This window comes from Carassius gibelio, chromosome A7 (genome assembly GCF_023724105.1).
Source record: "Carassius gibelio isolate Cgi1373 ecotype wild population from Czech Republic chromosome A7, carGib1.2-hapl.c, whole genome shotgun sequence".
Lineage (NCBI taxonomy): Eukaryota > Metazoa > Chordata > Actinopteri > Cypriniformes > Cyprinidae > Carassius > Carassius gibelio.
The window spans coordinates 22054124-22081234 of record NC_068377.1 but is presented as its reverse complement, the minus strand read 5'-3'; the positions used below and the strand labels follow the sequence as shown (position 1 = coordinate 22081234).

Genomic DNA, 27111 nt, shown 5'->3' with positions numbered 1-27111 from the left:
GTGTTCACAAACCCATATTTGTACAATAACAAATTTGAAGTCACAAAAATTCTATAAAATTTGATACTCTTGCATAACAGACATAAGCATGTATATTTACACAGAGCATTATTTGCATTTGTTTCTCCTATATGTTTGCTTTGGCTGTGTCTGTGATTTGTTTGAGTGAAGTTGTGTGAGCACCTGCTGTCTCTTCTCAGTTTCCAGTATCATGCGAATGCCAAGGCAGCGAAGAGTATCCTGAAATGTCTGCTTCAGAGCTTTCTCCATCAGAACTTTATGAAATGCACCAACCACATTTCCACAAAGAAACACCATAGCATTTGACAGCAACTAAAGAGGGAGAGGGAAACTGACTTTTAACATTGAGATGTTACATGCTTTTCAGAATCTTTTCATATAGGTTTGCTAAAGCTGTAAACCTGCTTTTCTTTTAACCAATCATGAACCGGATTTTTTGGACATCTGGGGGGTAACTTGAACACTGTGACCGAAAGAACAATGATGTGAGAAAGAGAGGAGATGATACTCAGGGCTACAGCATAGCTCATCTGGAACGGCAGCATTGTGTAGACTGTAATGACGATGAAGAGAAAGAAGGGCACCTGGAGAGAATAAGATGAAGAGTGCAACATTAACATTTATTTAAGACTGACCAGTATCAATTACCAGTTACTGCCAATATTGAATGTTTCAATGCATGACAGAGAACACCATAAGAATGCTCCTTCTTTAAAGGGCACCTATTATGCCCCTTTTTGCAACAAGTAATATAATTCTCATATGGCCCCAGAATGTGTCTGTGAAGTTTCAGCTTAAAATAGCCCACAGATCTTTTATAATATCCTTTTGAAAATGTCAATTTTAATTGGAAGCAGAAACACTGTTTAATGCATGTATCTTTAAATGCAAATGAGCTGCTGCTCCCCGCCCACTTTTCCAGAAAAGGGCTGTGCCTTTACAGTTCACACCTCAGATACTCTGCCAAAACAAAACATCTGTTTAGTTTTGATTATCATGTATATCGTGCTGAAATCATGTGTTTTAAAGTCACATCAGAGTAAACTAATTTCTCCTTCTAATAAAACTAATGTCTAATTGCATTTTAACTTTCAAATACACACAAGGTTATGTCAAAAACACACATTATATAAACACAGTTGGTTATGTCTGTCAAGGTTAACAGCTGGGAAAGTAATTTCAAAGTAAGACCTGTGACAGCAGCATAATATGCAGAACCTACTGCTGTCTGTGCTGTTTATATGACCCAAACAATAATATAAAAACAGAAAATCACTTTGGAGCCAATAATTTCTATAGCTTTAATAAGTTGAAATTTATTACTTAAATGCTGTTTTTAAATGCTCTAGCTTGATGATAAACATGGTAAACATGGCATAACATTGTACAGATTCTGCGAACAACTTGTTCTGAGACACTCAGAACAAGTTTTTTGAAAAAAAGGAGTGGGTGGATTTTTATCATTATTGTATGGTTGTGTTCACACACTGACAACAAACATTTATGTCCAAACAACATTTAAAAATGAATTTTGCATAATAGGTGCCCTTCAAAAACTACTCTTGTCATGTAAAATCTAAAATAAAATATTAAAGCTAGGTGTGTGTTACCTGGTCCCATGGTTGTATATTTTGTGTTGGGCTGAAAATAAAGGTGAAGCCCATTGTGAGGTGTGTGGCCCACACGGCGAGGCCAAGTAAAGTTCTCCAACTCTGAGAGAGGGTATCTGTACAAACTAATATAAATACAGCCAGGAACAAGCACAACGCTCCTCCCACAACTCCCACAAATACACCATGGACATTTGCATCCTGAAAGACACACACACACACACACACACACATGGAGAGAGAAAGGTGTTAGGGGCAAACATACATATCATATAAGGCAGCTCATTCAAGGGGTTTGGAAAAAGCAGTATGTGTGTGTGTGTGTGTGTGTGTGTGTGTGTGTGGAAGTGGGTGTATGTGAAAAAATAAAGAGCACTGTTAAAAATAAATTTGTCAATGCTTTATTTAGAAAAACTTTGTGAATGTGTGTGCATTTACATGTTTGCATTTGCAGTCTATCTTGGAAACATTAGTTTTGTACTTTAGTTTAATGGAGCCATTAAAGGCATATTTCACCCAAAAATGAAAATGTGATTTTATCTGCTTACCCCCAGGGCATCCGAGATGTAGGTGACTTTGTTTCTTCAGTAGAACACAAACTGAGATTTTTAACACAAACGGTGGCAGACTTTCAGTCTTATAATGGAGGTCAATGGGAATAAAGGCTAAAACATACAATAAATTAAAAAACAAAATGATCGGTCTGTGCAAGAAACTGAAGAGTGTTTATGTCGTTTATATGTTAGAACTCTCCTGAGCACATTCTCAGCAGCAGGCATGTGAGGCGTCTTCTTCTTCTTTTTCTTTGCATACGAATGAGTGCATTACTGCTCAGGAGACTTCTAACAGTTTGGACATTGAGTGAATCAGAGGTAAAAGACTATATAAATATTGTTCAGTTTAAACAGTATTACTGTATTATCAGTTAAATTTAAAGGGGGGGTGAAATGCTAATTTTCACTCAATCTCCTGTTAATCTTGAGTACCTATAGAGTAGTACTGCATCATAACTCCAAAAAGTCTTTAGTTTTATTATATTTATAAGAGAAAGATAGTCTGTAACGTTTTTTTTTTTTCAGAAAAACACAAGCGGATGGAGGTGTGACGTGTGGGCGGAGCTAAAGAATCACGAGCTCCAGTAGGCTTTTTCGTTGAGAGTGTCTGTAAGCTGTGAAATTACCGTGAGGAAAAAACCATCATCCAAAACAAACCATGGCTAACAGTCAGATTCAGCCGTATATTTATGATCCAAAATCAGATCCAGAGGCTGAAATTGAACAAGAGCAGCATCAGCAACGACTACAGCAGGACGTCTCTATGTGGTTTGTATTGAAACTGTTTATATTTGCTTAGCGGTTTTGGAAAAAAAGTTCAACTTTATGTGGTCTTTTTTTTTTTTTTCTTTAAAGGTGTACATGTGGGAAGTGCAATTTGATGCCAACATCGCATGTTGTTTACTTGATGTACTTACGCGCCGATAGCTAAGTTAACAACACAGATATTTGAAGCAGTTTTACTCACCGCCTGCGGTTCCAACACACGATTGTGACCCTTTTTCGTTGGGACTGCATTATCCTTAAGAAATAAACGATATGAAAATCCGGCGTCAAACTGGGCCTTGTTTGTAAAACAAGCATCTTCGAAATGCAGGGAACAAACAAAAACACTTGCACAACTCCGTCGATGCTCTGTAAAAATAAACTCCATTTACTGTACCCTTCATGCTGTTTTTTTTTTTTTTTTTTTTTTTGGTAATCTGTGCAGGGTTGTCTTGCCCTGGCAACCAAAAACTCTCTCGCTCTGATCAGTGAATTGCTCTGCTATACGGGAGCGCGCGCTCTTCTTGGAGAAGTGCCCTTAGGATCCATATAAGGAAATTCCGGTCCATCTAACGTCACACAGACCCATACTCGAAAAAAAAAACTTTCCGAAACTTGTGACAAACCGGAAGGAGTATTTTTGGAACAAAAATACACCTTCAAACGTGCAACTTAATTTTTGAAACTTTGTCCATGTTTAGCATGGGAATCCAACTCTTTAACAGTGTAAAAAACTCAGTATGCATGAAATAGCATTTCACACCCCCTTTAAACAGACTGATCGTTTTGTGTCTTTCCACATGCTTTAGCTTGATGATAAACATGGTAAACATGACGTTATATTGTACAGAATCTGTCATAGATTGTTCTGAGACACTGCTTATTATTTATGGGGATAAAAAAGGTGGCAGTAATGCAATTATAAGTCTGCGATCTGCCATAAAGCAAGAAGAAGAAGAAACCTCCTCACGCACCTGCTTGAGAACGTGAATAGGAGGACATGCTAAGGAGAGTTCTAACAGTTCAGACATTGCTTGAATCAGAGGTAAAAGACTATAAAAAATCATCACAAGCCACAGGGTTTAATTTTTTTTGTATGTTTTAGCCATGATTCCCATTCACATCAATTATAAGACTGATAGACTGCTACGATTTGTGTTAAAAATATCAATTTGTGTTCTACTGAAGAAACAAAATCACCTACATCTTGGATGCCCTGGGGGTAAGCAGATAAACATCAAATTTCCTTTTTTAGGTAAACTATTTCTTTAAGGGACTATTGCTTCCCACATAACTTTTTCCCCTGAAGGCAGAAAACCTCAAACATAAAAACACAGAAGCCAAAAAACCTTAAAAAGCTCTAGAGATCACTTCATGCCATCTGTCACAAAGCTAACACTACTGTAATTTAAAACCAGACATCATCTGAGTTAGCTTTTTTTTCTCTGAGATTTACTTTTTGGTATTTTTGCCTTTATTATGATAGGATAGTGTGATGACAGGAAGCAAAGTGGAAGAGGGATAGAGAACAGGATCAGGAAAGGTTCACAAGCTGAGACTCAAACTCAGTACACCCCAAGCACAACTGCGCTATATGTTGGCGCACTGCCAATGAGGCTATTGGCACCCATCTGAGTAAGCATTAATAGTTGCAACACAAAGTTACAACAAGGGAAATATATACCTAAAAAAGTCTGACGGGCATATATATATATATATATATATATATATATATATATATATATATATATATATATATATATATACACACACACACACACACACACACACACACACACACACACTCACCTAAAGGATTATTAGGAACACCATACTAATACTGTGTTTGACCCCCTTTTGCCTTCAGAACTGCCTTAATTCTACGTGACATTGATTCAACAAGGTGCTGAAAGCATTCTTTAGAAATGTTGGCCCATATTGATAGGATAGCTTCTTGCCGTTGATGGAGATTTGTGGGATGCACATCACATTCAAACACACCAATTCACTCAGGAACGAAAAAAGTGACTTATGAGTGAGTCATCGAATCATCTTCTAAAACACTAAAGTGTGTTTGCTCGGAGAGGTGCCATGGTCTATTGTGCTGTGGTTTCATTCGGAACTACTTGTATGATGGAGAATTCTATTAAAGTCCTATATTAAAGGGTTCATATGATGCAATTTCAGTGTTTCCTTTCCCTTTGGATGGAAGCATCATATGACCCCTAATATTTTGATCAAATTAAATGACACTATCAGACAAAAAGTTCCTACCTAAGTGGGCAAATCACAGCACTAGTTCGACCCCACCACTCACCCACACACCAATGTACATCCTCACTGCAGTGGGTCGAGTCCTCCATTCATGTTCACCCAGTTAAGTCAACCACTCCGAATTACCACTGAGCTACAACCTTCAAACATATCAGAACTACATACCTCAGTCCACAGTCACACACAAGAAACACACACACGCCTACACACACTCCCATCATCCTATAAGTTCAAAGAAATAGTAAAACACAACACACACACATTCATGCCCACACACAGAGAGCCACATTGGTTGTAATTCTGTTCTTCCCACAGCCGGTTGGTGTTGAGAGAGAAGGTTACAGAACTTTATACAGATGGTATAATACTTAACGGCTAAAGAGATGAACAACAGTGGCATTGAAGGAGCGTTCACGGCTCTCTTCACATCCAGCTGACTCCAGAGAACGTTTATGTGCGAGTTTATGTGAGAAAGTATCAGAGAAACCAAAGAGAGATAGCAAGAGAGATGTGCTACATATTCCAAAAGAAAAAAAAAAAAAACATTTTGGTGGACCTGGCTTGAACTGCCAATTATTACATGTAAGAAACTCAATTCCCTGACATCGATAATGGCAGTTCACATCAGAATTGTAATCATCGACTTCAAATTACGCAACTACAGAGGATCAGCACCTTATTAACTGCAGGACTATTTAAGAGAGGCTGCTTCAATCTTTAGAAACTATCTGAACAGCAAAAACAAAACGGATCAGGCACTTGTAAAAAAAAATCGAGACAGTTAATGTATTTCCTAATTTTAAGTGACTTGCGTGGGTTGATGTTAGACCTCTGATTGTGGGCGTGTGTAAGCATGCATATTGTATGAGTGCATTTGCACGAACGTGGCATCTCACCAGTTTCAGGCTGAAGAAGAGCACTAGCAGTGTGACACAGGTGAGCATGCTCAGTCCCAGCAACAGAACGAAAGGCTGGTATTGGCTAATGCCAGAAAATTTCCTGTACAGTGCTTTCTGTCTCATCTGCTGCTCGTTCAGCATGTACTTCCTGCTTGGTGGCATTCTGACCAACGGCAGTGTGGCGACTGAATAGTACTGGCCAATCAGAGCAGAGCAATCAGAGGCCCCAGAAATACACCACCTCCCATCCAACAGAGTGCGGCTATGCTGAAATCCCCATAGAAACCACGTGAGAGTGTGTGGGAGGTCATTCCAGGGAAGAAAACTTCTGCTCTCCCCTCCAGGGCACCGTTCTGTGCATGTCCTTTGTGATCCTTCTTTGTTCTGTATTCACTCTTTCAGCACTTTTGGCATCACTCTGGTGCTTCCTGGTCCTGTTAGAGAGGGCTTCAGGATACCCCACAGTGTGTACTTTGAGAGGGAATGCAATGCAATTAGATTCTTCCGCAGTCCAAGAATTCCTGTCACACACACAAAAAATAGAGTCATTTATTAGATGTGCTAAAATGAATTTAATAATATGACACCTCCTATAGTCAATCTGACCCACTCAATAACACAAAAAAACTCAAATTAGGAGCTTTTGTTTAGAAAATAATTTGGTTTGTTTCAAAAGCTGATGAATCATTTAAATTTAGCGAGCATATTTTCAGGTCAACTCCTTAGATCTTTATAAGCACTGCTCTGTTCAGTCATTCCCACACTGGAAGCTCTCTGTGTCTGTAAAAAGGCTTTTGGGTAGAGTTCAACATTTGTGTGGATTCAGTCCTCTGTTCATTACAGAGCCTAATACTGATGGCTGCTGTCCATGGCATCCTCAGCCAAACCTCAGCTACAACTCACACTGAGGCGAGCAGAGTTCTCCAAAGAGAAACCTGAGTGAACACTGGACACAGAGTAACCTGCTGGACACACAGAGACCTCGGTGCAGCGAGTGGTTAATGGTCTCACTGTGCTTGATGTGGTCACACTGCAAACATGCAGACTATACAGGAAAGGACAACAGTTAAAAATGTTTTTTAAGAAATGAATTCTTCTATTCAGCAAGAATGCATTCAATTTAAGCAGAAGTTACAGTAAATACCTTTATGGTGTTACAAAAGATTTCTATTTCGAATGAATGCTGTTACTTTGAACTTTCTAATCATCAAAGGATCCAGGTAAAGATGCATTCTGCCCTATTTTCAACATTGTAACAATCAGAAAGGTTTCTTGAGCTTCAGATCAGCATAAAAAAATAATGGCTGCTGAAAATTCAGCTGTTTGTAATATTATTCCACAATATTCTGTTTTTTCAGATTTAGTGAACATAAAAAACTAAATCTAATCTCTTTTTTCAACTAGGTGATTAGTTCACCATCATTATAATCATCATGACCCATCCATGATCTAAATGCATTAGTGCATTCCGTGCATCCTCATCCTCGGGTGGAGGAAACAGTCCACAGAGGAAAAAGAGCAGAGGAGACTCTGTAAATAACCTTCGTCCAAAGGTCATGATTTCTCAACGGAGGTTATTAATGTTTGAGGAGCGCAACCAGATGATCATAGAAGCGTAAGCAACGGCTTCACATCTGAATGCACACACACACACACCATGAAACACACCTATGAGTCACCATCCAGAGTGTTTCAAGTGATACTAAACTTGGCTATGCCTATGCTGACGCATTGCTGAAAACATGACTCAAACTCAAAAGCAAATATTATAATACAATATTTTTGTGTTCTCATTTCCTGTAAATTCATTGGATTACCATATAAGAATTCAAAGATCCACTAATACTATTGCAAAAGCTTAAAAAAGTGAAGGACTGCAAACTACAGCAGAGAAAAAAAACCTCCAAAACTTAATTGAAGTGCCCCTGAAAAGAAGTTAAAGAAAACAGGACAGAGAGAGAGAGAGAGAGAGAGAGAGAGAGAGAGACGGAGAGTGATAGGGAACTGGGATGTTCCGAGATTTTCTCTTTTGTTTAGGGTCATTTAAGACTGAAAGACAGCACCGTGTCACTCTCTCACTCTCCCAAACCAATGCACCCAAGCCAACAAGTGGCCTTTATATTCCCAAACTAAAGTTACCATGGCGAAGGAACAATCCAACAGTGCAATAACAGAAGGAAAGAAAGAGAAACGGGTGGGAGAGAGAGAAGGAATGAGAGTGAATAGTCTCTCCATGTGGAAACCGAGAGGTCAAATCCTCCTGACTGCTGTTGTATTTCCTGGAAGTGCATGGCACAAGAGCGGTAAAGCTCCGAACCTTCACAATGATCTCAATGATCTTAACATGACACAAGCACAGCACTATGATCAGGCCGCCTCCTCAGAGTCAAACCCTATGTAGCTGCACATGAACAGCACAGCACACTATCAATAAAGGAATTTATTTCCCAAGGGAACAATAACATCACCTGCTAGAGCTGTGAATCTTTGAGTAGGCAGCGCTTCGATTCGATTCACGATTCATAGGTTTTCAATTCGATTCAAGAAAGATTTTTGCAAATTTAGGACGATTCGATTCACAATGAAATTTGATTCGATTCGATTATAACGATTAAATTCTACACTCTTTAAGTGCATTCACAGGATTATTTAAATGCTTCCCCTAAATTATTTAAATGCTTAGTCAAGGGCAAATTACACCAGCCTTTATGACCATAGGTTAGAGAAAAAAAAAAAAAACGAACAAAAAGAAATTAGCTTTCGACTGCACAGGTAAAGGCGTCAGTAAGATGCAGAGAGCCATTGAAAACTACAGAAAAGTAAAACTACTTCACTATGGTATTACTGGCCACGAGTCCTGAGTAGAGATCAGACATCAGCTGCTTCAGAGACGAACGGAGCACGAGTGCAATCCAGTGACAGTCACAGGTGGTAATAGTGGAGCGCGTGAAGGATAGATGGAGGCACTAAAACTGTTCAAGGTCTCCATTAATTTGTGCGTGTAGTAATTGTGAAATATATTGTGTATATATGTGTATATATTGTGAAAGCATTGACTCGCTATAGAAATCGTGATTCATTCGATTCTTATCGCTTCTGAATCGATTTCTGACCGAGATCGGCGATTCACAATTCAAAAATCATGTTTCAAAATCGATGCATATGAATCGTCAGGATTTGTAATCGATGCATCAAGAAAACCAGTGAATCGTTACACCCATATCACCTACCCATGATGGTTAAGCAACGATACTTCTAAATGCAATATAAATGCCTATATTTTTACTCAAATGTAGCATTATATATATATATATATATATATATATATATTGAATAAAGTTTTTGTCTGTGTGTCTGTGTAATAAAAGTCAATGGGCTGAAAGGAAGTCTCAGCAATCTAAATGTGAAAATCTCTTTTCAAGAGCTCATGATGTGAGAGCTGGTATTGTCATTGGTCAAGACAGCTGCCTTTCAACATATAAAAGCCCCATTCTCTGCTTTAATTCATCAGAAAATGAACTATTTACACTTGTTATCTACTCTGCTTTCTTCTCCCTTTTGTTGTCCATTACATAACATTGACCTGCACCATCTAATCAATTTTTTTAAATGCTGAATTATTGTTAAAATTTTAGGGTTGCAATATTGTGATATGTTTTTAATGCATTCATCTGTAAAGTTAATGAAAACACAGAGAGCAAAGACTAGGCATGTGATTATCTTCCGGTAGGGTGTGTGCACTAATGACATCATACGCATAAGATAAGCAAGCAAGACAAGGTCCCTGTTTAGATTTCCATTCGATTTCCATTGATTCTGGAAAATACAAAGTCATTTAAATAAAAGAAATGATGTTCACTTTGAATAACTGGAGTGATGTTTACCCAGTAAGAGAGACACATGGTCACATGTCATATGTTCAAGCATGTTCAGTATAATCATGAATATAGGGATCCTTGAAATATGCACAACTGATGAGTGCACAAATGTGTCTAAATTAATTTATACACGTACATATATGTTTCCTGAAATATTGTTACAAAATATTTGCTTTCTATTTGAAGATATTTTACTCCTGTGATGCCAAAGCTGAATTTTGTACATATATCCATGTGTATAAAAAGAAGAGTAATCATAGAATGCTGGCTATATCACTCGTATTATAGTGATCAACAAAGCTACACAGCACTAGTACAATCTGAACAGTCTAGTTTTGTTGTGAGGAATCGTACACTATGTCTATTGCAACTGACTGATTAAATGTTTACTGCATATTATTTATACTTCATAGATTATTATCTGCCATGTTTACACATGATAAATGTTTTAGCAGCTGGGTTGATTAGATTAGTCAGATGCTATCCGAGGCTAGTTTGGCTAATCACTGCTGTTTGCAGTGCACACAGGAAGCGGAGAATGTCAAAGACACATGCCCAACTTTGGCACTGTAAATTAATTTTGTCTTAATCTGTTGTTGAAATTCCTCATCTTACACTATGAAAGTCCAGTCTTCTGAAACAAAGAGGGGATGAGCAGTATAACAACTTTATAAGGTACATCCATTGACATATTTTCAAATAGCTAAACATTAGTGTTGTAACAGTACACAAACATGACGGCTCTGTATGTACCTTATATACAGTGGCTTATATACAGTGGCTTATGTACAATGGCTGTCATAACATGTTTCACAACATATTTATTTAAACACATTAAATAATTGAGACATCACTGTAAAGTAAAGTGAAATATCGTGAGTATATAGTCGGATATTCTGTGAATGCTCTTCTCTGCCCTTCATTTCTCTGTAGCAAACTAGCGCGTTGTGGACACTGATGCCTTGCCTGAGGTAAATGAATTGCTGCATGACATTTTGTTCACAAAGTGTTTATTGACGTGTTTCCACGGTTGAGACACTGACTGGGGGATTACATGAGGCACGAGATGTTCATTCATATTTATTTTGTGTTAAAACTAGTAAATAGGAAGGGATGATCGCGCTGCCGTTTGAACTGAAGCATTTATACAGTGATCTGTCACGCCACATCAAGTGTCAACGGCATTTCTATAGTTTGAATTACATGAAAAAAAAACTGAAATGATTTGAAAAATTAGACTTTGTTTCTTATCAAAATAACAATATATAAAAGTGGAAGTTTCCAATGAAGTTACGTTCATGCAGCGGTTAAACCAACCCATGTGTACTGAACGGAAATACCCGTACCAAATACATTTACCGTTACAACTTGGGCTGCATGATATTGGGAAAAAATTACATTGTGATATTTTTTTTTTCTACGATATATATTGCGATATGAAATCTAATCCAATTTTTTCTTACAAACAAAAATGGGGTGAGCAGATTTACATTCTCATTTTAAATGATTTAAACATCGACACCATCGTGTCAATTGATTAATATGCGCGAGAGAGCAATACAGGGCTCGTGTTGTTTGAAGCGCTCTCTCTCTCTCTCTCTCTCTCTCTCTCTCTCTCTCTCTCTTGCACGCTCTTTCTCTCGCGCTCTCCACGAATCACATTCGTCAAGGGCCGGGGAGCAGCTGGCCCATACAGTTAATGAATAACGGATCAACTACGACAGCCTACATTGCACATCCTGCGATGTGACTATCGTGGATTCGTATATCGTGATATCGATGCTTAAACGACAGATCGTGCAGCCCTAGTTACAACCCTAGTGAACACTGATATATTATGATGCTGCAAACATATCTAAAAAAATTCAAATAATGGATAACACAAAGTGAGCTTCTGCATGAGCAATGCAAGATCCAAGCTGCTCTGAACACGAGACTGGGCCATGACGGTAAAAACTAACGCCAAAATTCTTCCTGCCATGCAGGTCTGATCTGCAATCAAAGTGAATTTCTGCTGTGGGTTATATAAGAGTCAGTTAGTTATTCAATTCAATGGTCAACACACACTTTTTCCACCCTGCAATGTGAATGTTTAAACAGTGTGTTCAATAAAGACATGAAAACGTATCAATGTTTATGCTATTTGTTTCAGCAGACTGTGTTTGTCTATAACATCACAAAAGCCAAGCAATATTAATCTTATGACAGTCCTAACTCACATAAATGCACTGGTCTGACACATAAACATTATAAAAACATAAACTGTCTGTGGAACTGCAGGTTCCTTTATTACTGTTTACACAATAACAAATGTGTGTCACATGAACCACACAATGAGCAGCTGGGGCCTCCATCATTTATAGTGACTTTACAGAACGTAGACTATTTTTTTTTATCAAGAGATCAACTCTGCCTCATCTGTCTTTGCATACTCTCTCTCTCTCTCTCTGATGAATCACAGATGCGGTCTGGTTAATGGCTCCATGCAGACAGAAACGGTCTCTTTGAAGGAAACATATTCCAGCATCACTGTCATAAAGAGACATAACTGTTATCCTTCGGAAACACAGACAATAGCAGTCCTGCTGTGTGAGGGCAAGGTCAAGCTACAAAAGAATCCTGTAGTGTTGCTCTGGATGGAGATGTAGTGTGTTTGAATATGACCGCACCTTTCCTTTCACATACAGTATGATGAAGTCGCCACAATACTGTTATAGTATTACAAATTAGTCCCAGCTTGTTTTAGACTTGAATTTGTACCTAACCCACGTCCAGTGCTACGGCCTACAAATCTGTACAAGTCTCAATAAACTTACTATTTTCAATGATTCATTCTCCAGACTGCATTTGCTGGTAGCACACAAGGATGAAATGTTTGATTTTGCAGTAGGTGACACATATTCGATTTCAGCATATTGCCTTATCAGGATGGAGTGTTATAACACTCACATTACGTGTTGCGGATCTGTTCACACCATCACATTTCATGCCATGAGTTAAATTAGTTTTGCAATACAGACACAGTAGAGCAGCCATAAACACTACAACCATAGAAACATATGAAATTGAACATAAAAGGGAAACAGACTGTAACGATTATAATGACCTCATGTGGCTCCACCCTAAACAGCCTCCTCAAGCAGATCTTTTCATTCTGCTCTAGCAGCGGTTCTCAGTTCCAGTCCTCCAGTCCTGTATATTTTGCATGTCTCTCTTTGTTACACCTGATTCAGATAATCAGCTCGTTAGAAGTAAGCTCCGTTCATTAACTTTGTTCCCTACACAGTGTGCACTGCTCCTTACTCCCTGAGCAGGGCAAATCTGTTGAAGTTTACTTCACTTCCGAACATTCATTTAACGATTTGCGCTGTGCAATATCTTCACACACAGACAAGTGTGGCATGATCATATACCTCTGTACATAAACAGTACATACCCCCCCCCCCCCCCCCCCAAAAAAAGTTTCATGTTTTATTTAATAGCAATTTTGTTTTTCTGAGCAAAAAATAAATATCATAAACTTTGCCCTGATTTACAGAAGACACCCAGTAAAATGTCATTCAGTGTAACAAGCTTGTCAGGCATATTTGCAACAAAAATCAATTTCTGACATATTAAAAGACTATTAAATTACTTTAACCCCAAAAACTAATGAGTTGTAATTTTAAATGTTTTACATTTGCCACTATCCTAGGTTTTGCCGCCCATTTGTCAGTAAGAATTATGTACTAATTTAAAACACAATAAAATTGAGTATGCTCCATTATTCTTTATTCTTTCTTTATTAATATGTACACGTCAGAATAAGCATGTTGCTTGAATTTTTGCATAAATATTGTGTTACACTGAAGGACAATGTAACATTATTTCAACCAAATTTTCACATTTTATTCTCCAAAAACTTATTTGAAACCTTAAAAGTAGACATTTTACTTACATTTAATGTGCTTTCTATGGACACAAAATCACTTTTTTACATTTCTTTTGATGCGGACATCTTAACGTCTTTGACCCACATGTATACTTTTTTCAAACTGCACATTATAATGTAGTAATGCCTAAATTTACTTGTAGCATTTAAAGTGATTGAGTTTAAGCATTTACATTTTTATTTACAAAAACCGTACAGCATTTTAATATTGGCCATTTATCAGTTATCAGGCATAAGAGTAAAATATTTACTGCATCACTTGTGGAAAATGTGGAAATATTTCAGAGCGAGCTGTTTGTGATGTCATAGCTCAGTATAGTCACCAGTGAAGGGCTCAGGACTTTCCTTTCAGATCCTTGCATCTTTGTGCTCCCATCAACCAATCAAAAAAATAAAAGTTACAAATTCTAAAAATTCTTAACCAAAGGAGCAAAAATCAAGCCCCTTCATTCTAAAGTCATACTGTCATAATTATCTTAAATACAAGTTTTCCAGGTGGATATAACAAATGAATGGCATCTTAAGTCATATTTATGAGTGGGGAATAATACACAATATATGTATTTAAAACACAAGTTGCCCATTGGAAGGGTGTGTGTCAGTGTGAAACATGGTGGAAACACTGATCTAAAATACAGTTCATATCATATCATCTATAATCTTTACAGAGATCAGAGAGCGGAAAGCAAGTCTGTAGCGGACGTGAAGTTTGCATCACATTTAGTTGTGATACCATGTATAAATAGGTGATAGAAATACAAATTTATTATCATTTTAAATTTAGCTGCATTTATTTGGGTTTGCTGTTCAGAATATAATTATTTTCTTTTGTTTATGTCTCAGACTCTGAATACATGACATGTTGTGATAATGAACACTCAACGAATGCCTGAAGGAACATGTTTCCCAGGTGCACTTGAAAGGTGCCATTATGACAGATGGCTGAAAGTATCTGCACACCCAACCAGATCAGACTAGTAAATTACAAATAAACATTTACACTCCCTGCAGAATATCATTAGCTGGGGCGATGTGATGTGTAGCATTGCGCAGGAGGGCATTATTATCCTCCATCTGAGGTAAGAGTCAGGGCATCCAACCATTCCACACCTCCGATATCCGATTACTGCTCGTGTAATTATATATAATATTACTACCGGCAATCTGGTCTTTGTCTTTCATTAGGAGCCACCATCAGGACTAAACGGCTGACTCATCCGACTGTCTGTCTTTCTGCACGTGCACTGAATTTCATTTCTGCCTCCTGAAAATCCCCAGCTAGTTTCTCAAGGTCTAAGTCTAATGTTTTTCTATGTTAACAGGCTTCCGAATACAAGGGATGTGCAAAAATATATATTCTTTTAAAAATCACTAGACTTTTAATATAATTTAGTTGGATTAAAATACATTATTTCTAGAATGCAAAGTCAATTTCAGGGGTCTCAATACTCATTTTATCATTTTAATTATAAAGACTCAACTCAAGTTGGACTCTTTTAACTTAACACACTTTAAAAAAACAATGTGAGGCACAACATAATGCCAAAGACATCCATATTGGTGTATATGTAGCGGTGTGCTGCCCTCCTGTTTTTCTTCCAGTCAATGAAAGCAGGCGTTGTGTCAGAAAGTGGTGCCCCGGTGTTACATTACACTGTTTCAACTAAATGTGCATGTGTGCGTGCAGAATAAACATTGTTTTTGCAGGTGTGTGTGCGTCTGTGTGGAGCTATGCAGGAACATTCATGCAGAAAGTATATGTCTGTGCGTTTCCCTGCACGATATCAGGATTCACTCCCTTTTTCTGTTATGGATAGATACTGGAACACACACAAAAGTCAGATTGTAACCAGGAATATGTAGTTTATACTGCATCAGTGTGTGTGTGTGTGTGTGTGTGTGTGTGAAGGAAGCTGAAAACGTGATTATTAGCTAAATGGAAATGGCAATCTTGTACATTAATCACCTTCTTTAGCACCCTTGTTCTGGTCACTCTCTAATTCCCACACACACAGGTAAATGCATCAATACATTGTAAAAAACAAAAACAAAAAAAACAACAACTTAAAATGACAATTTCTTCCCTTAAAGTAGAAGGAAGAACCTTTCACAAGAATTGCTTTAAAACAGCAGAGAAGCAACAGCATGACATCATCTCCCAAGCTCACGTTACAAAAAACTCACTGAACATGTTCAGATCATACACTTTCGCAAAGAAACACACTTCATCATTTTAACCTCAAGCTACACACATGCGCGGTAGGCGATGATGTGAAAGACGGCGTGTTATCATAGAGCTGATTTTTGTATTGTTGTGGTGATAAAGGCGGTCGGAGTGAGTGGGCACTAGAATAATACGTCGATGAAATACACAGCACACACAAATGCAGAAGACAGAATCCACCATTTTCTGAGCAGAGCAACTCTCATCAAGGACAGCCTTCGAAGTCTACTCGATCTAACCACACACCAACCAATTTCCTTAGCAACCGTGACTCATTTCCCTAACTACAGGGCTGAAGACAGTGCAATACAGGCAGCAGAGCAGTGAGGTACATCGCTTCAAACAACAATGAACCTTTTCTGAGGGATTTCAATGGAGGAGGACTGTCGTTTCTCCAGCTCTGCAATTCACACATCGCAGTACAGAGATAAGTGTGTCCCGGACGGGTCATGTGACAAAAGAGCGGAGAGCACAAACACACAGCCTCGATTCTGACCTTCAGGTGCATTCAGACATAAACAGGCTCCTCACTATTTAAGAAATGTAATTCTAGAGAGAAAAACATCAACAGCAAACACGCTAAACCTGAGAGAAGGGTGATTTAAAGGGATAAATCACCAAAATTAAAAAATGGACCTTAGTCCATACTGACTTTTATATAGATAAAAACAAGGCTGTGAGGGAGTCTTTACAAATGCACATACATACTGTATAAATGTACTGGATCAAATAACTGTTTTATGGAGTTTTTGTCAAATGAAAGTTTTTGGCAAGATGTTTCGTCAGCCCAACAATCAGTATGTTGTTAAACAACAGTGCATTCCATTTCTACCCTCACAGCCTCGTTTTCATTCCTGACAAACAGTAAATATGGCACGGACCTGAATAAAGTCAATTTGTTGGAGCCATTTAGCAAGTGTTTCATTTTACACAACCTCATTTTGTTACCAAAAGTAACGAATTTGCTTTCTTCTGTGGAGCTCAAGAGAAGATATTTAAAGAATGTTTTAACAATTCTGTCCATGCAATGCAAGTCAAAGGGGTCCAAAACAAGAAGTGAGTAAATGATCACAGGATTTTCATTTCTAAATGCATTGTGGACAACAGGAAAGGTTTTTTTCAATGTATCTTCATAATCCACACCATTCAGGAGAGAGACCTCCACAGCAAAACCCAACCACAAATTGTCACCGTTACAAACCCACCTGGCGAGCCCAATTCCACATAAGCGTAATAAAAAAAAAAGCATGCAACAACTGGCGTAAAACACGCAATACGGTGACACACCCTCTAAACAACGCTTCACATCAGCAACTGAAATACCTCTTCAACAGCAAATGATCTTCAGAGATCGCTTCAAGTGCCACATCCACGTTTAGGACAATGAAACAAGAGCGTCAAAAGGGTCAAGAGCAGGAGAACCTCCACACAGTGCACACGGCACAGGGATAACGTCCACACCTCGGAGTCTCAGGATGAGAGCGCATGTGAAGGAGAGACGGTGAAAAACTGAGAAGACAAGACTAGACAAAACATGACATCAGTGCCACGAGCAAACACACGCTGCGAAAGAATGTTCTGAATGATTGTGACACACAGATTCCAATCCTCCACTATATACTATAATCATAATATTCTTGACATCATGGTCTACTGTTTGTTTATATGCAAGCCTTTGTGCCTATGGGAGAAAAATAGGGCTTTGGGGGGGGGGGGGGGGGGGGTTGTGCGTGAGAGGGGATGGGGCAGAGGATATGCAACAATTAAACAGACTGGGAACAAAATGAGAAAATAAGAGAGGGATTATAGGAAAGACACCATAACAAAGACAACAGATATGCTTTTTTCTATCAGCTCAAGTGTGCTTCATATGAGAGGATCAGATGGTAAGACGTGGCAAATGAAATCACCTCTCCATTTCTCACAGGAGAAAGATCTGATCTCGAAACCTGGTGAACACTTTGAAGTATTGACCTTCATATTAAAGTCTCCTACATGGTGTATCATGACCTCAGATTTTCAAGAGGATAGTAGTACATAAATGCTACTGCTACAGAGAATTTCAAGCTCCTAAAAACAAACAAAAAAACAAAGGACACTAGCAAGGGACATTACCTCAGAGAAAATATACTAGTATGCAAAATATTTTGCATATTCTTTTCTAGAGAAAGTTTACCACAACATGAACTGCACAATAACACATCTGTTATGGTAAATCTAGTGCAGAACTCTTGTTTGGAGTACAGATAACAAATGGGAGATCAGTACAAGATCAAGCCCTTTCTCTTCTGTCCAGTCTTACTGGAATCCAGTCCTCTTTCTTTGTCAGACATTTCTGAAGGTTCCAACACAGACCCTTCCTGGATCAGGACGTCCCTCCAAACTGGATGAAAGAGCATTTGGTCAGAGAGGTGACCAAGAGGCCTACAGCAACTCTGAAACAGCTGCAGGAATTTATGACAAACAGTGATCATTGTGTGCATGTGACAACAATATCACAAATTCTCTACAGATGTGGCTTGTATATGAGAGGGTTGCAAGAAAAACGCCCCTCCTCAAGAAAGGCCTCAATATTTGGCCTCAACACAAAACTACATATCTGGCAGTAATCCAATACAGCTCACCATCCAAATAACAGCGTTCCTCCGGTAAAGCATGGAGGTGGTAATGTCCTGTTATGAGAGTGTTTCTTTGAAGCAGGGACTCGAGAACTTGTCAAGGTAAAAGAAAAAATGGATGGAGCAAAATATCATTAACTTCTTGAGGAAAATCTGCTGCCATCTGCCAGAAAGTTGTCAATGGGAAGAAGGTTTACCTTCCAACATGACAATGACCCTAAACACACAGCAAAACTGAGCACACAGTGGTTGAAGGAAAAAAAGGTGAATGTCCTTGCATGACCCGATCAGAGCCCAGACTTAAACCCCATCTTAATATCTGTGGAATGACCTGAAGACTGCAGTCCACAAACACTCACCATCAACCTGAACTGACCTTGAGCAGTTCTGCAAAGAAAGTCTAGATGTGCAAAGTTAGAGACAGAGACAAATCCCAACAGAATAAAGTCTGTAATTAAAGCAAAAGGTGGTTCAACAAAATACTGACGCAGGGGGGTGATCCTTTTTCAGCTCAGGGATTCTGTTTTTTGTGTGTGTTTTTTCTGACATGTTGGTGTTTTATCTTTCACTTGGATGTTATAAGTTGCACTGAGTAAATACAGCTGGATAAAACAAAAACGGTGTCTGTCTTCATTTCAGACTGCAAAGCAACAAAATGTGATTATTTTAAAGGGGGTGATTCTTATCTATACCCACTGTAGGCTATATGAAATGTCATAGTCAGATATGACTGAAGCCAATGTGCAAACTGAAAGAAAGTTGCTGTTCAAAACACAATCATCTTCATTAAACTAAAAGTAGTGAGACTAGCTTGTCTTTCCAGTGCTAAAGCTGCTCTCTCTCTTGTTCTGGTCTTTGATCTTTAGCTGCACATATCTATTGCTTTTATTTATGTGAATTCACATAGGAATTTAAGATCGGATTTATATCCATTTTGCAGAGACACATGCATGTGGACAAGTAAAAACTGAACCATTTTAACAAATAAAAAAAGTGACCAAGTGTAAACAAGCACTTAGTTTCTGAAAGCATCTCCACAAATTTAAATATTAAACCGCACAACTGTTTTCAAGACTGATAATAATAAATATTTCTTAAGCATTATATCAGCATATTAGAATGATTTCTGAAAGATCATGTGAAACTGATTTTTTTTAAATATATATATTCAAATAGTAAACAATTATTATAAATTGTAAAAAATATATATTAATACAGCTTTTTTGTATTAAGAGTCTTTCAAAAACTTAAAAACAAATCTGTAACACTTTACAATAAGGTTCATTAGTTAATATGAACTAAGCATAAACACTTCTACAGCATTCATTAATCCTACTTAATGTTAATTTCAACATTTATTAATGCATTATTAAAATCAAAAGATGTGCTCGTTAATATTAGTTAATGCACAGTGAATTAACATGAACTAACAATTAACGACAGTATTTTCATTGTAATAAATGCATTGTTCATTGTTTGTTCATGTTAGATAATACATAAAAAACATTAACGAATGGATCCTTATTGTAAAGTGTTCATACCGGCCACAACCTTTTGAACGGCAGTATACATGTGTACTAAGCTATCACGACATCTAAAACAAACCCTAAAAATAATAGATTTAAAAAATAATAAATAAATGTTTTATATAGCCAATAACTCTCTCTCTCTCTATATATATATTGTTTTTATTTTTATTTTTTTTATAAAAAAATCATTAATTGTTATACAGTAGTATTTTACTATGAAAAATACAACTGTATAACAATTAATGATTTTTAATCATTAATTTTATTTATACGTATAGTGTAAAAATGTGTCCACAACATTGACCAAAACTTTTAGAGAAAACACACACACACAGGAAACCCTATCAATCACCTGATGACACTGAAGTGTTTAAAATTTGACTCCTGCTAAGCTGAATGCCTTTTCAAGAGATGGCTGCTAACTCTTCAACTCCTACACACATTTTGAACACACAAGTGTGAGATCTAGTTTTAACACAGAGCTGTTAAGCAACTTTAATAGACCAAATCTAAAATAGATCATTCAGCACATGCTTCACTGCCCACAAAGCTGGAACAGCAACACACTGCACTGAGCGGGAGCAGGTTTGAGTAACCTTTTGTGGTAGATTTGATCAAATTACATGAACTGTTTTTCTTAAGATTTAATACGACAGATGTCTATGATGCAGTCACTAAACCTCAATCGACTGGTCTCGCTCCCTCTCCCTCTCTAAATGCTCTGTGTTTGTCATGTGTGGTGAGCTTAGATTGCTGCACATGGACCAGTCTGTCAGTCAAACAGCACGGCAGACCACAGCACTTGAAACTGAACTATAATAATGATCCGCCATATCAAATACCTCACTAAAGCTTCTAAAGAGCAGCTTGGCACCACTCCGTCTGTTATTGGCTTGATTATTACATTACTGGACAGATTGATTTTGAGTTATTGGCCATATAAATTAAAAACATGAATGAGAAGAAGGGATTCAACAGTCATCAACTCATAATGTACAAAGAATCTTCATATGAGGGACTGTAGTTCTGTCTAGCACTGAACCTCTTGTAGTGCTAGAGCATATTTAGCATTTTCCTTATATTATTGCTGAACATATATGATGTGTTTAAGACAAGTATGTACAATATTTGCCTCCATATTTCATCTTTTCTGCAAAGATCTTCAACAAGTGAATTTGTTTTACTTTTACCCAATGTTGTCCACTTCATGTGTGGTGCACTTGGAATAGAACTTTATTTATCCGCCTGAACGCCACTCTCTCGTGAACACGGGTACGACAGAGTCGGAGTCAGAGAGTCAGAGTAGCTTTATTGTCATTCCAGCTCTATACAGTTAGTATACAGTGAAAGGAGACAGCGTTTGTCCAGGACCAGGGTGCTACATAGACAAAAAACACAGAACACAGGACTGCAAAGAACTAAACTCGGCATAATTAAAGTATATTAAATAAGCTAAGCTAAGGAAGACTATTTGAAAATAGAACTGTAAACGTTTAACACACACTATGCAGGAGTCAGGACTACATAAAGTACATGTGTGCATACTGACTGTTAGCGGATGCTAGAGATTACGGTTTAAAATATAGATATTTTTCTTACAAAAATGCATCAGTTCGCTCCAGGAGGCCTTTTTTAACCAACTGGAGCCATGTGGAGCACTTTTTATTAATGGATGAATGCACTTTATTGGACTTCTATTGGACTATTGACCCCAATTCACTGCCTTTCTAAAGCTTGGAAGAGCCAGGACATTTTTAACATAACTCCGATTGTATTCGTCTGAAAGAAGAAAGTCATATACACCTAGGATGGCTTGAGGGTGAGAAGAGGAAAAGAAAATAAGCCAAACTAAGCTGAGGAAGTCACTTCCTGAAAGTGCACCATGGATGGTTAACTCCATTAAATCTCCACAGGAGGAAGGGAGTGTGCAACACACGGGGCAGGGGTGGGAAAAACTCAGGAGACATCAGTGTAGCACATCCTAGACACATACACACACACACACACACACACTTGAATGTTTAAACTCTCTACCTTTAATAGACCTCAAGCAATAGCGAGAGAGAAGGGTGGAGAGCACAAAGGTCAGAGGGGGTCCATCCATGTGCTTCTCAAATTAAAGATAAGTAATCTAGCAGTTCTCCATTGTCTTGGGGAGCAACTGTGTGTGTCATTTAGAATAAGAAACAATACGTTTACCTAAGAATAACCATTTGGCATCCACAAGCTCATTAGTCAGCTAGGAAAAAATAAATAAAGAGGAGCATTTTGCTACATACAGCGCTATTTTGCATTTTTTTTTTTTTCTTAACCTGTTGTCTACCTGATAAGAAAGAAAGCAGTCTTGAGTAAAATGATTTTCACTTAAATAAACAAATTAAGGTGTATTTGGTGGCCCATTACCATCACAGACAAAACTAATTCAGTGCGTCCTCAGTGGGTCTGATGTCGGGAGAAAATTAAGACTTTTATGTTCTTCTATATCCAACTATAAAACACCTGCACTGCTTATGAGACATTGCTGCTACAGCTGCTCGAGTGCAGAGAAAACAGCAAATAGTGTACAACTGCTGGTGGAAATATGCTAATACGAGACAGTCCGTCAGTGGCTGTGGGCGGGGCTTGAGCAATATGACGTCATATTGCTCGGAAAATCAAAACGGCTTGATAACTGAGACTCTTTAGGTTTTATGGGGGTTAAAAAAAAACAAAAGTGAATGGATTTTTATCATGTAGGCAGGTTGTGTCCACACACTGCTAAGGCACATTTATAAGCAAACACCATGTAAAAGAGAATTTTGCATTTGATGTCACTTTTAATCATAAAATCAATAGCTCAATCAAATCAACATTTTTTTTAAATATGACAGAAAGAGTTTACTACTACAAATTGCTATCAGACAATACTATACCAGAAGCTTCCATAGTACTGAGATTTCAGAAGAAATAAGCAGTCAGTGAACACAGATTCTTTTATGCAGTTAAAAAAATCAAAAATTATCATTCAATAATCAATTAAATTGAATGGCAACATTCTAAGACCGTGTAAGGTCCAATTTGGAAAAGCTCACTTATGTTTACACATACATTTTAACTCATGCGTGTAAACATTACCAATAGTCTGACCATAATGCATCAGCATTATGCTCTCAGTGAACTCAATACACTCTCTGTTCAACACTGCACAGATGCCCAGAACAAACAACTCCTGCAGAAAACCCAACACAACAATGCACCTTTGGGTGGTGTACCAATCTATTTGCCTCATGTACATGCTACATGCAGTATTTGCACTGTATATACATTTAAGGCTCAAAGCCTGCATTTCTCAAAAGTGACTAGAAAGAAGTCCAAAAACTCAATTTGATAGACATTAGAAGTGCTGACAGAACATCACACATATAAAACACTTGAGTTTATATAGTATTATAGTTTAATAGTAGTTCTAAGAATGCCAATATGGATTAACAACCAAAACCAAAGAAATAAACAATCCCTTTTTCTTGTTCCATGTAAAATATATTATTTTTAAATACTGGTAAACGGTTGACAACATTAATGTCCCCTTCCAGTAGCTGACTGCTCAGGAGACCAAAGATCAAAAGAGCTATGAAAAAGATTTCTGTCATAGAACATTTTCAGAATCACTTCCTGCTGACTCAATCCTTTCATCGCCCACGACCTTTTTTGAGTGGAAGAGTTCATCTTTACAGTGCTGACTATGGCAGCCAAGCCACAATAACTGTGCTATGGTAAGTTCAGATGTGTGACCTATTAAACATCAGTCAATGTCAACTTAAGATACTAAATGTTTAGTTGACAACATTATCTGTTTCTGAATAAATGAAGCAATGATTGAGTTAAATGTCAATATTATTGAACCCCTACTTTCATACGAACCACTTACTATTTGTAAAGTAGACAGTGAAACCCTGCAGCCAGACCATAAAAATGCCACTTCTGCTTCAAACTTACCAAAATGAAAGACAGAGCTAAACTGCAGCTCTGACATGACAGCAATGCAGTCCTTTTAAAGGGGGGGTGAAATGCTCGTTTTCACTCAATATCCTGTTAATCTTGAGTACCTATAGAGTATTACTGCATCCTTCATAACTCCAAAAAGTCTTTAGTTTTATTATATTTATAAGAGAAAGATAGTCTGTACCGATTTTTCCCGGAAAAACACGAGCGCCTAGAGGCGTGACGTGTGGGCGGAGCTAAAGAATCACGAGCGCCAGTAGGATTTTGTGTTGAGCGAGTCTGGAAGCTGTGACACAGATCCAGAGGCTGAAATTTAACAAGAGCAGCATCAGCAAAGGCGGTATGCTATGTGGTATGTACTGAAACTGTATATATTTGCTTAGCGGTTTTGGAAAATGACTAAGTTCCACTTTATGTCGTCTTTTTTTTTTTTTTTTTTTTTAAGCTGTACATGTGGAAAGTGCAGTTTGATGACAACATCGCATGTTGTTTACTTGATGTGCTTACACACTGATAGCTAAGTTAACAACACAGAGATATTTGAAGCAGTTTTACTCACCGCATGTGGTTCCAACACACGATCGTGACCCTTTTCCGTTGGGACTGCATTATCCTTAAGAAATAAACGATGTGCAATCCGAAATGCAGGGAACAAACAAAAACACTTGCACAACTCCGTTGATGCTCTGTAAAAATAAACTCCATCCACTGGTCCCTTAATGCTGTTTCTCTTTTGGTAATCTGTGCAGGGTTGTCTTGCCCTGGCAACCAAAAACACACTTCTTTTGTGACTTTTCGCGACACTCTCGCTCTGATCAGGCTGTGCTCAGCCTCTCAGTGCTCTGCTATATGGGAACGCGCGCTCTTCCGGCAGAAGTGCCCTAGGACCCATATAAGGAAATTCTGCTCCATCTAACGTCACACAGAGCCATACTCGAAAAAAACTTTCCGAAACTTGTGACAAACCGGAAGAGGTTTTTTTGGAACAAAAATACTCCTTCAAACGTACAACTTAATTTTTGAAACTTTGTCCATGTTTAGCATGGGAATCCAACTCTTTAACAGTGTAAAAAACTCAGTATGCATGAAATAGCATTTCACCCCCCCTTTAACAATTTTATATGAACTATATAACAGTGACAACTTGGAAACTACTGAAAACAATAATATTTAATTACATTTATACTTAGATATTATATTATTTTTTACACGTATATGCAACAATTAACAGAAAATTAGAGACACTTCTTAAAGTTTCTTCTTTAGTCATGGCTTTTTTAAGGGTTCCCATATGACCATGACTTTTCCAGTTATTCATGCTTAAGGTTTTCTTCTTCGTCTTCTTCTTTATTTATTTTTAACAAGTCTTAAAGATCGCTGGCGTAGATCTCCGCAAATGTACAAAAGTCTCTAAACAAACAAATAAAGATATTTGGGCTCTCGGAGGATTCGCTTTCTAAATGCAATTGCAGAGCATAAGCAGAAACATTGTTATTCACTACAATGATTTCTATCATTTTTTCCAGGGAAAACAAAGTTTAGAATTCCCTGTTAAGTCCATGTCTTCCACGCTCAGGGGAAACCTGCTTCTTACGTATATATACTGTACTCTTGAAATCAAATAAACCAATATTACAAAACAAAGCACCCCATTATCCAGCAGACATCTGTCAAACGTTTGTAACTAGTAAGCATTTCTTGGAAGACAGAGTAACTTAAGTTCAACATCACCATGAGAAAAGCAGAGCAGCAACGGTAAAGAGCCAAAAGTCACAGATCCAGATGTGTCTGCAATGAGCTTCTACAGGTCTCACTCACCTCTGCAGTCCTGGTAAAATGCTCCACCGAACCTAATGAAATCTACTCCTTTTTTTTATTAATTTTTTTATCCACTTGAGTTGAATTGATTGCCTTAAGGGCATCTGTTTTACCCCGTCCTTCTCTCACTTTCAGATGGTGAGCCCAATGGTTTTGTTTGCTCAGAGCACACTGCATATGATAAGCCTCAGTACACTTAGATAACATATTCATTTCCTGTACAGAGACCACTGTCAAGAAGAAAACCAGTTACTTCCACTATCTAGCAGACGCTGCTCGAAGATTGCCGCGTCAAGTTGTATTTGAAACAAACAATTATCAGGCTAACTGTACACCAGTTTATCACCTGTGTTCATAAAGATTTGGGACCCAAATGACACATCAGTAACGCTATTAAACATACATGCATCCCCAGTTTCGCAGGACAGGGCTAATGAAGATGAGCTATATGACACTTCAAACAAACGAGACACATATATTGTGCACAATGCTTCCATATATGTATCCATAATACAACAATTAGCAGATTTTAATTTAGGAATGTTTACTCTCTCTCTCTTTGAGCCGAACTGATGCGCTACAGGAAAGAGATGGACCCAGACAAAAGAAAAAAAGCACACATTTAACCGAAAATGTGGATAACTTAATTGATATTACTATGTAAAAGAAAAAAAAGGAAAGAAAGGAAAAAAAAACCAGAGAAGATCTCTGTTCGTAATAAATATGCTGTAGCCTAGTGAGAGACTTCACTCACCTGACTGCTGTCGTCGCACGTTGCACTGCTGTTTACTGCCGAGCCCACAGCGGTAAGATACATTCGGTTTTGGCCCTCACTCAGTTCCGTGTTTGACTGTGTGTGCAAATTCTTCTCTAACTGTTTCTCTCTCAGAGGCTCTAGTTCAAGCGGCTCGATCACAAACTGTGCACGCGCTGCGGAAACTATACCGTGTCCACTTTGAGCGCGCCTCCCCGCGTGCAGCCAAATCATGAGTTGGGATCTTTCTAATGT

General features: G+C 37.9%; 1 protein-coding gene across 2 annotated transcripts in view; it reads right to left on the bottom strand.

The window, feature by feature from the left end:
• Positions 1-27068, bottom strand: part of LOC128016846 (adenylate cyclase type 2) — a 40924-nt gene extending 13856 nt beyond the window's left edge. Inside the window, exons 1-5 of one of the 2 annotated variants that reach the window (XM_052601679.1) lie at positions 26857-27068; positions 6121-6644; positions 1632-1832; positions 423-605; positions 184-333 (exon numbers count right to left, since the gene is read on the bottom strand). In XM_052601679.1, the coding sequence (XP_052457639.1) occupies positions 184-333; positions 423-605; positions 1632-1832; positions 6121-6285 (699 nt within the window). In that variant the 5' untranslated portion in view covers positions 6286-6644; positions 26857-27068. Of the gene's footprint in view, positions 1-183; positions 334-422; positions 606-1631; positions 1833-6120; positions 6645-26102; positions 26334-26856 lie in introns of those variants that run through there. The other variant, XM_052601680.1, reaches the window with a different exon arrangement.
• Between the last annotated feature and the right edge of the window lie 43 nt (positions 27069-27111).